This window comes from Anopheles nili, chromosome 2 (genome assembly GCF_943737925.1).
Source record: "Anopheles nili chromosome 2, idAnoNiliSN_F5_01, whole genome shotgun sequence".
In the NCBI taxonomy this organism is placed as follows: Eukaryota; Metazoa; Arthropoda; class Insecta; order Diptera; family Culicidae; genus Anopheles; species Anopheles nili.
The window spans coordinates 51,577,940-51,593,103 of record NC_071291.1 but is presented as its reverse complement, the minus strand read 5'-3'; the positions used below and the strand labels follow the sequence as shown (position 1 = coordinate 51,593,103).

The window sequence follows — 15,164 nt, the reverse complement described above, 5'->3', positions numbered from 1 at the left end:
TTATATCATGGCGCAGGTGAAGCCAAACCGGACCATTCATGTCCAACATATCCAACACAACAGATAATTATTCCAAATTTACACTTTGGCTAGGACCTCGATTCCGACCCAACGATACAACGTAATGTGACCTGTGTTCAAATGAGATTACCTTCCCTCGTTCTTTGCTCGATTTTTTGAATAGCAAATTTTACCCGTTAAACCAGTCTCGTTGGCCATTTAAATCGGAATCCTGAAGCCATCGGATCTATGTACATTGCGTATGTAGATGTAATTACTACTTACCATTTCCGTCGCTTGTTAGGGAAGCTTCCTTACGTCGTTTCGTTGCGTCCTTGCGATCGTGGGAGCTAGAAATCAGTAAAAATCTGTACGAATCCATCACCAACTCAACTCGAGGACTAGCCGGCTTTGTTATGTGTTCCCTCGTGCTACGTGCGAAACCTACCATGCTTTAATCCATCTCATCCTTTTCTAATCGAATCGCGCGAAGAGGCACCCAATGGGAGGATAGAGCCATTACGATAGGTTTACAGTAGTATCGCATACACTCCGATTGTACATAATTTTATACAACTCCAACGATACATATGATTAAACATAACTATAGATACATATATAAACATAGATACCTATATGAAAATAGAGAAATTATTAGATTCATGCGTTATGGCCATTGTAAGCGGAGATATGAAATCGCGGATACGAGACAAGTACATCTGTTCGGATTTTGTTCGATTTTTCTTTGGCGTTATCGATTTAGTATCGTTGTCTTTCTTCACTTGTGGCGTACAGCTACGTTGGTTTACGATAGAAAAAAGATAAAGTTTGAAATTTTCGCAAATCACGTTCATCCGCAAGATTCCAAAATTTAGCAAAGTCTTTGGAAGTTACCAATTTTATTGTAAGAAACCGAAAGGAAAATTCCACAACAATCTCCCAATTAAGGCCGTATCGAGAAATCAGCAAACATCAGTAAAAACCTACAAGGTCATCCCTCTTCCCTCTAATAAAATAGATTAATAACAGCACCACCATCAGTAGAAAAGAAAGCCAAGTGTTTGAGGTGTAAATCAGCAAACCAAAAACTAAAAGTAACGAAAAGTAATTCATCAGAATAACGCAAACTCTATCGTAACTCTATCGAAATAAACCATCTAACATTGTCCTTGAGCGTATGGTAAAAGAAGAAAGAATTGGGAAAAAAGATTTAAGAGAAAACCAGATAAGAATAGCGAGGAGCGAGCAAACCAAATCTATTGAAATATTATATTTTATCGGCAGGCGAACAAATCGGGCAGCAGAGGTTGGTTCTCGTTGGTACACGCATGGCAAAGCATAACCGGGCAGCAGGATCGTCCAGCAGCTGAAATTAGATATTTGAGGTACTGGTTCTGGTTTTGCCGGTCGGCGATAGAGCGAGTTTGTTGGCCAATTATACATGGCAAACGAAAGCATACCACGCAAGAGGTGTTGATGGAACCAGAGCAAACCTAAATCGGGTGAAGAATGGATATGGGGAGGAAGCACTTGAAATTAAGCAGAGGGAAACAAACTTGCCGTGTGAGCATGGTTCGGGGTAGAACGGTTTAGCGAGCTACCGTAGCATGTAAGCCTATAGAGCAATTTTCGAAATTGACGCAAGTCGTGCAGAGACCAGAAAAGAAGGTACGAACAAACAAACGGCAAAAAAACGGAAAATAAATATTGACATATAAAGCGAATAGCTTCGTTTGATCGTTATATACATTGATGACAAAAATTCGCTGCGTTAAAATGCCGAAAAACTATTACTTCATTCAGTTATTAAATTGATTAAATTATTTACCGACCCCAGACAGTTTCCTACATCGATTACTCAATTACGTTCGCAAAGGGAGATTTCGACTCTCGTTGAGTGTGAAGAAGCCGACCCACCTTTTTAAACGAACTATTTGACGGATAATCTGGACAGAAGTAAACGAGAGACAGGATGCGATCAACCATACAGGCGTGAAAGAAAAGGAAACATACGTTTTGACAGCAGAGTGTGTAAGTTTTTTTTTGCACTCTCAATAGGAAGAAACTTTCGTCTTTGCGACGTGTTGGTCGTTCGTGATTAGAAATATCAATACAAATCGACAGCACAATGCAAGGTCCCGCCGTTTTTATTGATGCCGAAATCGATGATCAGGTAAGGAAACACGGGACAGTGACAGAATACTCGAGAATCGGGTTAAAGTTGGTTTGCGGCTATGATCTGTGTCGGCGAGTGATGTTTGAGGTTATGTCTCTTATTTAGGCCCAGGAGCTGCGACAGTTTTTCAAGCAGTTAGGTGCCGAAATCAGCGAAGAAAAGTCCTCCAAAGGCATCGAGGATGATTTGCACAAAATCATCGGTGTTTGCGACGTGTGCTTCAAGGAAAATACGCACACGCCAGAAGAAATCGATGCAGTGCTGAACAGCATCGTCTCTATCATCGTGTCCATTCCATTGGAACGCGGCGAGAACCTTATTCTGTCCTTCTGCGACAAGATGACGAAAGCAAAGGAACCCAGCCTCGCTCGAGTTTGCCTGCAGTCGTAAGTGTGGTTGAATAGTGGTTGCTTTGGCTTCAAGTACTCTACATCCTGTTACTGACATTTTTGTTTTTTTTTTTTAGCTTGTGGCGCTTGTTCAGCAACCTGGATGTGACTTCTCCGCTGCGTTACCACGTCTACTACCATCTGGTTCAGGTCGCCAAGCAAGTGAACCAGGTGAAGGAAGTCTTCACTGGAGTGGAACAGCTAAAGGCCCAGTTCGCCCAATGTTCGCCACCGGCTTCGAACGAACAGATGCAGAAGCTCTATCGTCTGCTGCACGATGTGTTGAAAGACACTAACAGCGAGCTGGCCTCGAAGGTTATGATTGAGCTGTTGGGAACGTACACCGCAGAGAATGCGTCGTACGCACGCGAAGATGCAATGAAGTGCATTGTGACGGCACTCGCCGATCCTAATACCTTCCTGCTCGACCCGCTGCTGTCACTCAAACCTGTTCGTTTTCTCGAAGGCGAGCTGATTCACGATTTACTTTCGGTGTTTGTGTCGGAAAAACTCCCAAGCTATTTGAAATTCTACAAGAACCACAAAGAATTCGTCAATTCGCAAGGTAAGAAAAAAGGTATTTGTTGTGACGAATTCGTTTAACGTCCCCTTTCGTTCTTCTAGGGCTCATTCACGAACAAAACATTAAGAAAATGCGCCTGCTGTCCTTCATGCAGCTGGCAGAAAGCAACTCCGAAATGACCTTTGAGCAACTGCAGGAGGAGCTGCAGATCAAGGAAGAAGAGGTGGAACCGTTCATCATCGAAGTGCTAAAGACGAAACTTGTGCGTGCCCGTATGGACCAGCGAGCTCGCAAGGTGCACATTTCCAGCACAATGCACCGTACGTTCGGGCGACCGCAGTGGCAACAGTTGCGTGAATTGTTGCTTTCGTGGAAATCAAATCTTACTCTTGTGCAGGAAAACATCAACACGGTTGCTGCCGCTCAAATGGAGCTGGCACAGCGTCAGTGAACGTGGGTTAATTTTGAACTGTTACACTAAGGGTGTGAGTGCGCGTTCTACGAGAACGTGAAACCCTAGCGTTGGTAAGAACATAAATTCTGAAGAAACTTTAATTCCGAACCGTATTACAAGGAGAGCAAGTGTGCTTCGTACAGCGAAGATTCAAAAGAAAAGTGTTAACGTCGTGTGCGGCCTACGTGTGCCAGTCGTCGAAGGCTCCCAGGAACGGTGCCAGCGGTAGTTCCACTGGCTGGGAAGCCTGTTGAACGCAGGTCCTCAGAAAAGGACGTTTTCTTCGTTCATAGTCGCTCGGTGTTTCTAACATATTCGAAAGAGTTTGCCATTCATCTCCGAACAACCGTCATTCGAATAAACTCTTATAATATGATCATGAACTTGGTTGTTTTTGTTTTATAATTGAATTTTATTTTCAAGAACAAACACGTTTGATAAGGACAACTAGACGTAAATATTTCAGTTTAGGATACAGGAAAAAAGAATTACTTTACAGTTTATAGCTCTTTTTTATCATTTTGAGCTTCTCAAACTCATTTATGCGTACATTAACGGAAAAGAATATCAAAAACAGTTTTAAGTAATGAAAAACATAACGGTCTCGTAACCAACTTCTTCTTTACGAAATGGGATGTAGCCTTCTGTATTTGAATACTCCAAAGAATATTCTAATATATTCAAAGGTTGATCACATCTTTATAGGCTCGACTATTTTGAGTCATATGCCTTTCAGTGACTGGATACAATCGTCAACTTCTAACATCCGACGATTGTATAGTAACCAACGTAAAATCAGTGGGAGCACGGTTCAGTAAAATAAACACCTCGATTTTATCACCAGCTACGTCAAGAAAACATTTCAGTGTACTCACTCGAATACATTTTTTCAGACCACATTTTTTATGCCGATGCAAAAACGATACTCTAATAATTTACTGCACAAATTATCATTTTCTTAGCGATCTTTTCCTCTCGACGAACAAGCACGGTCAGCCGTCCACGATTCCGCGAACAAGTGAAGTGTTGACCCTGCTACTATAAACATCACCTTTGGGCAGCTGTCACAGCGGACCGTACTGGTTAAAAAGTTGGGCTAAAAAAAATAAGTTAGTGTAGAATTTCGCGTGTGAAGAGGACCGGGGAGTGCATAACACCATAAGTAACAGCGCTGGTTCAAGAGGACAAAGCACGAAGAGGGAACATTAGGTCGAAGCCTCGCGATCACTTAATGCTTAGTGTGAGCATTCTCGTCGGTTCTGCCGATAAGCAAACGAGTAGCCAAAGAAGCTAAACTGTCGATCCGTACCGATCTGTAGGGAAATATCGCTTTCATTTGTGCCCCTCCACCGCCGCCATCGACAATTCTAAAACAACAAACCACCGTCGCGTACCTCCGCTTGGCAGTGCAATCTTTCCGCGGTCGGTTCTAGTGAAGCAGGTCTCGCGTCGTTCCGAAGTTAGTTTTACGCGTTTCTGCTCGCTTCGCCACGGTTTTTGGGTAGACTTATTTGTTAGCCTATCTTAACCAAGTGTTTCCATCGGTCGCCTCGGCCATATCGCGGAACGACATAAAAAAAGACATTTTGTGAGAGCAGCAATCGAAACAAACACACGCACCTCTACCAGCACGTACGCCGCCGCACCCACACTGTGCATCGTGGGTTGTGTGTGTATTTCTGTGTTTTCCGCTAGTGTGTCGCCACCGGTGGTCACCGCGCAGATTTCCAACCCCGATCCGGAATATTCCTTCCTTGCTGGTACGCTCGACGCACGACAATGTTTTCCTGCCAGTGCCTCAACGTATCGATAACCATACCGGGACGGGTTTACATCTCCGGCACCGTCGCCTCCGAAGTCGAATTCCTGGCGCAGAATGGTTTGGGCAACGCCACCGCCATCGCCGCCCTACCCCGTCCTGAGCAGGCCATGATCGATAGGCTCGTCGAGGGGAAAACGTTCGAGCTGGTCAGCTTCTTCAAAGAGGTAAGCGATTCGGTGTGCGTGTGCATGTGTACGTGTGTGCGTACACCCCGGGGGCCGCACCATCTCCCTTTTCCGTCGCTTCGACGTTCTTTCTTTGTTTGCCGCATCGAGAGCGAAGCGCCAGAAGGGGCTTTGCTTTTTCTCACAAAATCTCCACCGTCGGAAAAGCGATCGCGATTGTTTGACGCGGTCAGGAAAGTGTTTCCTCTTAGCCGGCCGGCCGGTTCCTTGGATGGGGTTTTTCTTTTTGTTATTTCCACGGGCTCGCTGTCGACTCGACGTCCATTTCAAACCTCCAAGGTATCAGTTGTAGAGGTTGGGAAAATTGGAAAAGCTTTACGAGATGCAGTGCTGCAAAGGCCCGTCGTTTATTGCGCCGCTGATTCCAACCCAAAAGCTGTCCAGGATGTCCTCCTTGTCCGACATTGGGCTTGTTAGTTGTTTTTCACCCGTTTGTTTGCGTGTTTTGTTTGTTTTTCTTTTTCCCCTTTCGCCCTAGCGGACGGTATGAAACGGTGTTTTTTGTCTCTCCTGCCATCGAAATGCAGCTCGCGTCAGGAGTCAGAAGTTCTCTGCAAAGGGGTGCAAAGAATCCGACCGAAGGAATAAGAAATCACGTTTACCGCCGGTTCGAACCTAGCTCGGCTGCATCATCGAATACACACATCTTTATCTATAGCTGTTCCTTCTTCTCTTTCTTTTTCCCACCTCCTGGTACATCGCGTTCGCAACTGATGACACGAAATTGTTGAACAAACATCTCCGACGCTCCCGGCCACAATCGCGCCACCGGCACCGTGCGACGCAGGAGATCCATTTTGAACCGGAAAATGACCTCGTGCTCTCGTGCTAATCAGCTCCAACACATTCACACACGGGGGCACTGGTGCAGTCCTTGCCCTGCTGCCGATTCCCGGAACGTGCTCGGAAATGAGCTTGCAGAACCGAGACAAGGATTCACTTTCCCTGTCACTATCCTTTCGAGTGGGCTTGTACGGGTTTGTTATCAACCGTGTTGCTTCGCATGAGATGGAACGCGTTTTAAACCACAGCAGGCGGCGTCTCGTCGTGTCGTATAGAGATGTACTCGAAGTCATTTAGTTACTCGTTTGAAAGGGAGATTTTTGTTTTCATTCGACGAGTTAAATTGCTTAGCTTTACGTCAACCCCAGCATGCCATGGTCTGTCTGATTGTTTACACGACGTACCATTTCTCGCGTTTTGCCGCTGGCTGTTGCTTCCGCGGTGCCCTTTTGCACCACCGGCCGGCATGTTAGAGAAAAGTCTAACAAATGTGCCTACGAGGTGGTACGCGCTGTTATCATCAAAACCAGCACGGTTGGTTTCTTGTGCCTGGTGGTATTTTATTGCTCCAGGTCCGCAAGCCTGCGTTCGAGCGCGCGCGCGCACACACACTCACGGTTGCCTTGTTGTGATTTGCGGCGTGCGTTCGGGTGTGTGCTGTGGCCACTTATCGCGAGTCGAGTTTCATCGCCGTACCCAAACCGCTGCGGTACAATAATAATAATACAAGAGAGCTGGGAATACAAAAAATAAAACAAACAGCTGGAACGCACATCTTGCGAGACCCGCGCGGGGACCGATTGTGCGTCCATGTGGGTCGTGTTCCGTGGTGTGTGCCGTGTAGCGTCCGAAGATGGATGCAAGTGGTATGTTTCTTTTTTTAAATTCTCTATCGTTTTTACTATATTTCTCGCCGTCCGTTGCAAATGGCGTACGCGTGCAGGCAGCTATCCCCGCTCAAAGATGTGTAATTTCGATGGAGCATTTTCGGATGTTTTTTTTTTAACACGCAAACTCTGCCGTTGAATCGACCATATTTGCCCTAAAAATAGTGGAAAATGTTTGCATCTTTTTTCTTTTTTTTTTTAATTTTCTACTAGCTCATGAACATAGTTTTTCTTTTCACTTGAACCCATCTGCTGAGAGCTACTCTGGCACTGATATGTATACAAAATTTCGTTCCTACGAGTGCTGCAAACTAAAACGGGTGTTCTAAATACGACCTACCCGTCCTTAAATAAATAATAATAACAAAACGAATGTTCCATTCCATCCCCATCCTACCAGGAACTGTACGGGCTAAGGTTAATCGCTTAATGTTTTACCTTTAAATTCGCCAGATTTGCAACTTTTTATCGAAAAGCCTGGAAACCAATGCACATATCTTGGTAATCGAAAACCTTCCTCGAAAATAAAAAGCGCACTTGAAATCGGCCCATAGGATAGCTGTGTAATAACAAGACAAAGCGCTGGAAATCCGTCCATCCTCTGGCCGTCCACATTCGTCTCAAATGATCCACCAAATGAAATTATAACCCCACGGTGAATATGACGCGTCCCGGCCCGTTTTCACTCGCCTCTCTTTGAAGGGAGGGGTGAGAACAACCCCTGGTTGTGGGGGTGGTGCAGGAGGAGGGATTCGAGATCCCGTTCTCCACCACAGACCGCTACCGGTGGAGCGAAATATAGAAAGAGACGTTTTGCTGCTACAGTTGTTGGTATTGCTGTTTGAGGAGTGCAACACGCCAGCGAGGGCGTGAACGAGAGAGAATAAGAGTGCGAGTGAGCGAGGCAGAAAGGAAGAGAGCTGTGAAGAACGATGGAATGATCATCCAGATCTTCGCAATCGTCGATCAGACGGAAGAAATCGAGATCACCTCACCTTCGATTCGAAAAGTCCGATTCCACGGGTATTTTAAATGTGAGAAAGACAGACAGACAGAGAGAGAGAGAGAGAGATATGTGTAACGCAGTAGTAACTCAAATCAAATCCGGTATCCATTTGAATCAGTAAAAACGATCCATGCGAATGACTGGAAATTCTTTACCTCTAAACGATAGACCTAATCAGCGATTTTGTGTTTGCAGGCCGTCGGACCATTTCAAGACACCAGCGTGACCGTGCAGGTGGCAATTATACAGAAGACAATCCCGTGCGATGGCTGGAACGTAGCCAAATGCGACAACTGTGGCTGTCTCGTATACGCCTGCGAAGCCCAAAATCCGGCATCCTTCCTTGTGAACGCATCCTGCTCGGTAAGGCGCGCTATTTTCCTTTTTTACATCTCACCACGCTCTAATGTACCTTTCTGCCAAATCGATAGGTTACCCATGACCAGGTGAGCCGACTGATGGCACACGAAAACTATTCACCGGCGTACAGAATCGTACTGAAGCCGGAAGTGGCCGATTTCCGTGGATTCCTGCAGCGGGATCAGTACCGCAGTTTGCTGACGGCCGCAGCCAACCTGCTCGACAGCACGAACGACACGAACGAGCTGCTCGAATCGATGCGCGCCTACATGCGCATTGAAACGCAGGTGGTCTTAGACCGGATCGAACTCTTCACGCAGAAGATGAACGAGCAGCTGAACAACGTGCGTGAGCGGGCGGAACAGGACTATCTGTACCTGTCGCAAACGTTTCCCAACGGGGGGGACGTCGAAAGCAAAAGTCCTAATCGTGACCACCCCGCAAATGGCGTGACCGAGAAAGCGCTGGGTCCGTTGTTGACGGGTCTAGCAACACCGGTAGCGGCTGCGACGGTTGGTGGACAGTTGGAAACGCCACCACCGACCCCGGAGTACATGCCGATGTCGACAAACAACAGTCCACCGGCAAACCTGAACGGAACCGGTGGTTCTACGCCCGGGAGTGGCCAAAAACAACCGAACGGTGTGGGAGCGCTTAGCAACAGCGCCGCTAATACGATTAACAACAACAATACTACTGCTAACAGCAGCAACCAAGGTGCCATTAATAAACCGCCAACCCAGCAACAGCAGCTACATTCCACGAGTACAAATCTCTTTGCCAGCTTTGGCAATAAATCGACGGGTGTGCCAGGAAGCGGTGACAACCAACAGTCGCGGCCAGCGCGCCAGCTGTCGATGTTCGACTCGGACTGCCTGTTCGATATCGATGGTATGGAGAATGATAAAACCCCGCCCGCGGATGTTTCATCCGAGGACGAACCATGTGATTATGATGGTATGTGTCTTTGGTGGAAAAAATCCAACCCTCCAGTAACTGCAGTTGCTGATCTTTTCCCCACCCTTTTTTTCTCAGATGAATCCGACAACAACAACCAGTCTGAGGGCATACTGATACCGCGCCATCAGGTGGCGCGTCAAACCAGCGCCATTGCAAGAAGTCTTCCGATCTCGATGCCCAAAATGACAGCACCGTTCCGTGCGAACGAGGATGATCTCGATGAGGTGAGTCCTTGCGGTGGTTCCGACCAGCAAGCAACACTGATGATGCGTTGTTTTTTTTTTCTCTCTCTCCGGGTGTTGCAGATGGCCGAAGACACGCTCGATATTGCGGCCAGCATCAAGGCGCTTGCCAAAAGCGTCCACGGGGAAGCCGTTTTTGGGGATTTACCGCGACGCCAGATCCAAAAGTTCACCTCACAGATCTGAGCGTGCTGATCGATTACGCGGAGTGCATTGTTCCCTGGGTCCTTAAACCCGTCCCCGTCCCCACAGAAACACACAGTCGACGAAGGATAGTTCGGATCCGGATGTTCGTGATACAGCAGCAAGTGTACGCATTTTGTTTTTCTTTTTTGTACACTCCCAACCGACGCAAAGGATCCTTTCCCCCCACGATCCACGAACACAACCACTGTCTGCCAGCAGTCGAGCTCATTGTGGAATATTACTACCTCTTTCTCTCCCTCTCTCTTTCACTTTTTGCTTACGTTTACTACAATGGGGGAGAAAAGGGAGAGTGTCTGACGAGTTTAGATTTAGGAATAAAGTTTCACCGCGTTTATGCTTCCGGAGGCGAAGGGGCAATCGGTGAGACCGGGTGCTGTTGCACTCAGGAAACGTTCTGCGTCGATCGCAGGCAGGCAAAGGACAACGGTGCGGTGGTTATGATCCACCCCCAGGGGAGGTGGTGCACGCCACCGAATTGGCGAGGAGACGAGCGCGTCTAAATTTGGTCCTCTCTTTTTGTTTGACAGAGCCGTCGGCCACTCTATACATATATTTGTTTTTTTTTTTTCGTTTACTGCTACCGAATAAGCCGTTCCCGCGTTCGAAGCGCGAATTTGATCTATTTTTAACGCGTTGTTCTTATACATGACGAAGAAGGCGAATGCGGAAGACCATCACTAAGCCACCCGATAAAAGGGACACAGGATGGAATCAAATGAAATTTTCGGATGAAAGGATGCGTTAATAGTTTCGCATTTTTCTTTTCTCTCTTTCTCTGCTCACGATGCATGCAAATATTATCTTATCACAATTCGCTTCCCTTCCCGTCGTAACGCCCATTCAAGCGTATTTTTATAATCTTTTTTTTTCCTCTTCATCATCTTGTTTCGGCCCGAGCGGTCCCATGCTCAGTGCGAATCTAGGATAACGAATATTGGTTACATTTTAACTCGTTACTATGTTAGTGTGTACGGAAATCGCGCAAGCGAACGAAAGCTTGAACATGAAGTTTACGGCGTGTTGCAAAGAGAAGGCAATTGCGGAAGGCCCTTGTAGCGTAAGAGAACCCGATAACAATCATCGTGCGAATTTGGGCGTTGAAATGTCGAATGAACTTTGCCTATATTTAAGCTTACGGAAATGTTGCATGCAGCTCACTCTAATTTTGAATAATCTCAGAGGAATTCCGAGCGAACCAAACCATTGCGAGGAGGTGGTGAAAAGGGGAGAAAACCCGTCGCGCTCCATTGCGTTAGTAGATTCCCTGCGACGCACCCAATTTGCCATGTTTTCAAGTACAATTCATCCATACTATATGTACTATGGGTCCAGTTCGTTTTTTTTACCAATAATAATAAAGAAAACCAATTTATACAACGGAGAACGCAGTCAAGTTCGGCTTACCGGGGAGGATTTCGGTCGAGATATGGTCAAATACGCGAGAACTATCATCACTAACCAACGGCTCACGGGTGCGATTAAACACCTCCTCTGTTCAAGACTGACGCATAGCTCGAGGATGTCCAATGGCCATGACATCGGAGAACAAGAGAGAACGGCAAACAACGATTCTCGGCTGGTTCCTCTGCAGGTGGCTTGGAGTTGGTCTGATAAGCTGATGAAAACCCCGTTCGTTGGGATACTTGCGTTTTCCTTCATAAACTTACCTACCTCCTATTTACTACTACTGTTCATCTGTTTTTTTTTTTCGTACGTACGTGGCGAATAGTAAACCCCAGCTGTCGAATATCAGCGAAAACACAATCGATGGGAGAACGGATCATTCTAACGACCCTCCCCACCCATGCAATCAGTGTCAGTATATGTGTTTAGACGCAATACATCCTGGTCTGGAACGTCTACGGAACACGGCCACCAAATGGCCTTTCATACCGGACACGCTCTACGAGACATCCTGCGGAGTGAATTATCACGTGTCCGAGTAACGTGTTAGATTATACGCGCCTCTCGATACTTATATGTACCTTATTAAACCACGAATGAACAATGTTTTAAGATGATTCCTTTTTTTGTTTTGTTTTTGCTCTATGAAACACATATTTGAGTGTGTGAAATTCCGAAAAAAGTAGCCCATAACGTCCTTAATCTCATGCACCAAGTCAAAACCACTGGACGGCGACAGTGATTGGATAAGTACTATGTTACAGGAGTATAAAAATGCATTTATTTGTCACCCAATCGACCCAAGTGTGGGATAGAGGCTTGTGCTTGTGCTTTACTGCCCTTGGCCCTGCTCGGCTAGATAATCCTGGTAGCGTTTCTCCTGTGCCTGCTGCAGCTTTTGCAGCTTCTTCTGCTGTCCCTTGCTGATCTCCTTCCCATCGGTGTCGTGCGTCGGTAGTCCGGTTGCCTCATCAAACGCCGAATACTTGTCCGTCTCACCGCGGAACATGTCAACCGGGTTAACCTTCCGCAGGGCGTCCTTAGCCGCTTGGGCCGCAGCCGCCTCCTGTTTCTTGCGTTCCTTTTCCGCCAGCTTGCGGGCTTCCTCGGCGCGCTTTGCTTCCCGTTCCCGCAGGAGCACCTCGGCCGGGACGAGCTTCAGGGCGGAGGGTGCTCCCTCACGGTCCTCCAACCGCACGCCCAACCCAGGAAGGACGTCGTCTCGCAACTGATCGCAGAGCCGCAAAATCTCGCCGGCCTTAAGACCGCGTGCTTGCTCGCGAACCGCGGTTCGGAACTCAGCCAAAACCTGCAGGTACGGCATCACCGTTTGTTCCAGCTGCAATGGAGCGAATGGAAGAGCTTCGATTAATTTCCGGCCACCGAGGCGTGCTGCTTGTGCTTACATCTCCACCGGTTGTGCCTCCAACGCCGTCAGTCGCCGTTCCGGACGTGATGGGAAATCCGATACCACCCCGAGGGCCACTGATCGCCCCGAAAATGTGCAACAGATCCGTACAGTAGCTGGCCACTCGTCGAAGTAGCAACGCATTCAACCCATCCGAGCGGTGCTGCTTGATGTACACGTTGCAGGCGGACACGAGACCTCGCATCACGTCCAACGCGGTACGCGTATCGACGTTATCGCAGAGCGCCTCGTGGATGGCAGCTCGCGCACCTTCGAACTTTTGCTGCAGTTCCGCCTCCACCGACGTCCAGCGATCGAACGCATCCCGGGCCGGACCCGTCTGCACGTGGCGCGTCAGGTCCTTCACGTTGAGGAAGAATTCGTTCAAAAAGCGCTCGTACTGAACCGCCATCTCCATCGTGTTCTCGGAGTAATCGAGCGTGTCCTTCCACGAGTGCAGCAGAAACGCAAGCCGCAGCTGTGTGGCCGTGTGCCGCTCGAGCGCTTGCTGGATGGTGACGAAGTTCTTCAGCGATTTGGACATCTTACAGCCGGCGATCGTGAGATGACCGGTGTGCAGGAAGTATTTCACCCACTCGGCGCTACCATCGTGCGCCTCGCTCTGCGCCAGCTCGTTGTCGTGATGCGGAAACTTCAGATCCACACCACCGGTGTGAATGTCCAGATAGTCACCGCAGATGTCCGACGCCATGGCCGAGCACTCGATGTGCCAACCGGGTCGGCCATGACCCCACGGACTGTCCCACCACGGTTCACCCGCCTTGCTCGATTTCCACAGTGCGAAATCGTTCGGTGAGCGCTTTTCCGTCAACCGATCATCGCCGGTGCTGAGATCGCCTTCGCCCTCCTGCAGCTGCTTCGCGTCACCGTACGCTTCCGGTACCAGCTTGGCATAGTGGTGCTGATCTCGCCCATCAAACCCGGCCACATCGAAGTACACCGAACCGTTCGCCTCGTACGCCAGTCCGTTCGCGATGATCCGCTCGATATAGGTCACGATCTGCGGCACGTACTCGCTGACACGCGTCAGCACGTCCGGTTGCAACACGTTCAGTGCCGCCATGTCCTTGTGGAATGCATCCTCCCAGAACCGGGGTAGCGTCTCGAAGATCGCGTTCTCCGTCACCGACGAGCCCTGCTTGCTGTCGAGCAGATCGGCCAGCGGGTCTTTCGAGTCCTGCAGGAACTGATCCTGTGCTGCCTGGACTTTCTGCTCGTCCCCGGTCGTTACCGCCAGCGAGAGATTGTCCACGGCCGCCGTCAGCTTCTCGAGCATGCGGTCCATCATCGCCTTCTTGTCGGTGTCGGTCGTCCGAGCGAGATTCCCCCGGAAAGCCGCCATCACCTCCTTGCTGTCGTCGAGCATCCGCTCGAGTGGCATGTCTTTTGCCTCCCGCAGGTACCGCTCGTACAGATGGTTCTGCCGAGCGCGCTTGATGATCTTGTCGTCGATGTCGGTGATGTTCATGACGTACAGCACGTTGTAGCCAAAGTAATCGCTCATCACACGCCGCAGAATATCGAAGCTGATGTAAGACCGGGCGTGACCCATGTGGGACGCATCGTACACGGTCGGACCGCAGCTGTACCAGTGCACGTTGCGTCCATCTCTCGGCACGAACGGTTCTTTCCGCCGGGTTAGGCTGTTGTAGAGGCACAGCTTCGAGGGTGGATTTTCCACCGGCGGTTGCCACGTAGGTTGCACACGTTTCGTCATCCTAATCGTCGCTAGTCGAACGTTTGTTGGCCACGTTAATTCTTCCCGTAACAGCGAGGCAGCAGCCAGCGGGCGTCGAAGTTCACCAAACAGCTGACGAAATAAGTCCCGAAACACGATAGGAGATTTGTTTGTTATTGGCTGATCCCGGCGCTAGAGAAAGATCATCGATGCGAGCGCCCACGTACACTTGTCTCACTCCAACGAGCTGTCAAATTCGCACACCTGAGGAGTTTGAAATTGAGCTGATTCAAACGCATTCCTCACTCTTATCGCGCCAACGAGTATCAAATCTAAATGTTCATGCAAAAAATAAGCGCTTGTCAACGATTTTAAATACAACAGTCGTTATGGTAGGGAATTGCAATTTTTTCTGTTTGCCAATTCTGTTTTGTACTCTATTTTTCGACTCAGTATGGATTTATTTGGTACAATAATCAAATTAATTTTTTTCAAGATAATCACAGATTCTGACGATGAATTACCATTCCGTGTGCAATATTTAACATGGATTCGCTGATATTCGTTAAAAATGGTTTGTTTTCGTCACATCTGGCCCCACTGCCATTTGACGTTTCAGACAAACCCCACTACACATGCTGTCAACGTCAGTTCAGCAA

The 15,164-nt window shown here is 48.2% G+C and overlaps 3 protein-coding genes across 3 annotated transcripts; 2 read left to right on the top strand and 1 right to left on the bottom strand.

Annotated features, from left to right (window-relative positions):
* The first annotated feature begins 2,061 nt into the window (after nt 1-2,061).
* Nucleotides 2,062-3,917, top strand: LOC128721781 (eukaryotic translation initiation factor 3 subunit M). Its single transcript, XM_053815572.1, has 4 exons — nt 2,062-2,173; nt 2,282-2,562; nt 2,643-3,130; nt 3,190-3,917. The coding sequence occupies exons 1-4, from the start codon at nt 2,129-2,131 to the stop codon at nt 3,537-3,539; spliced, it is 1,164 nt and encodes a 387-aa protein (XP_053671547.1). The 5' UTR covers nt 2,062-2,128; the 3' UTR covers nt 3,540-3,917.
* Nucleotides 3,918-5,321: 1,404 nt separating this feature from the next.
* Nucleotides 5,322-10,408, top strand: LOC128725579 (uncharacterized). The gene is made up of 5 exons (XM_053819336.1): nt 5,322-5,528; nt 8,421-8,588; nt 8,657-9,542; nt 9,621-9,769; nt 9,851-10,408. The coding sequence occupies exons 1-5, from the start codon at nt 5,322-5,324 to the stop codon at nt 9,971-9,973; spliced, it is 1,533 nt and encodes a 510-aa protein (XP_053675311.1). The 3' UTR covers nt 9,974-10,408.
* Nucleotides 10,409-12,170: 1,762 nt separating this feature from the next.
* Nucleotides 12,171-14,677, bottom strand: LOC128731051 (cysteine--tRNA ligase, cytoplasmic). The gene is made up of 2 exons (XM_053824145.1): nt 12,805-14,677; nt 12,171-12,737 (listed from the first exon to the last, which is right to left on the bottom strand). Exons 1-2 carry the CDS (start codon nt 14,542-14,544, stop codon nt 12,231-12,233), a joined length of 2,247 nt encoding a protein of 748 aa, XP_053680120.1. The 5' UTR covers nt 14,545-14,677; the 3' UTR covers nt 12,171-12,230.
* Between the last annotated feature and the right edge of the window lie 487 nt (nt 14,678-15,164).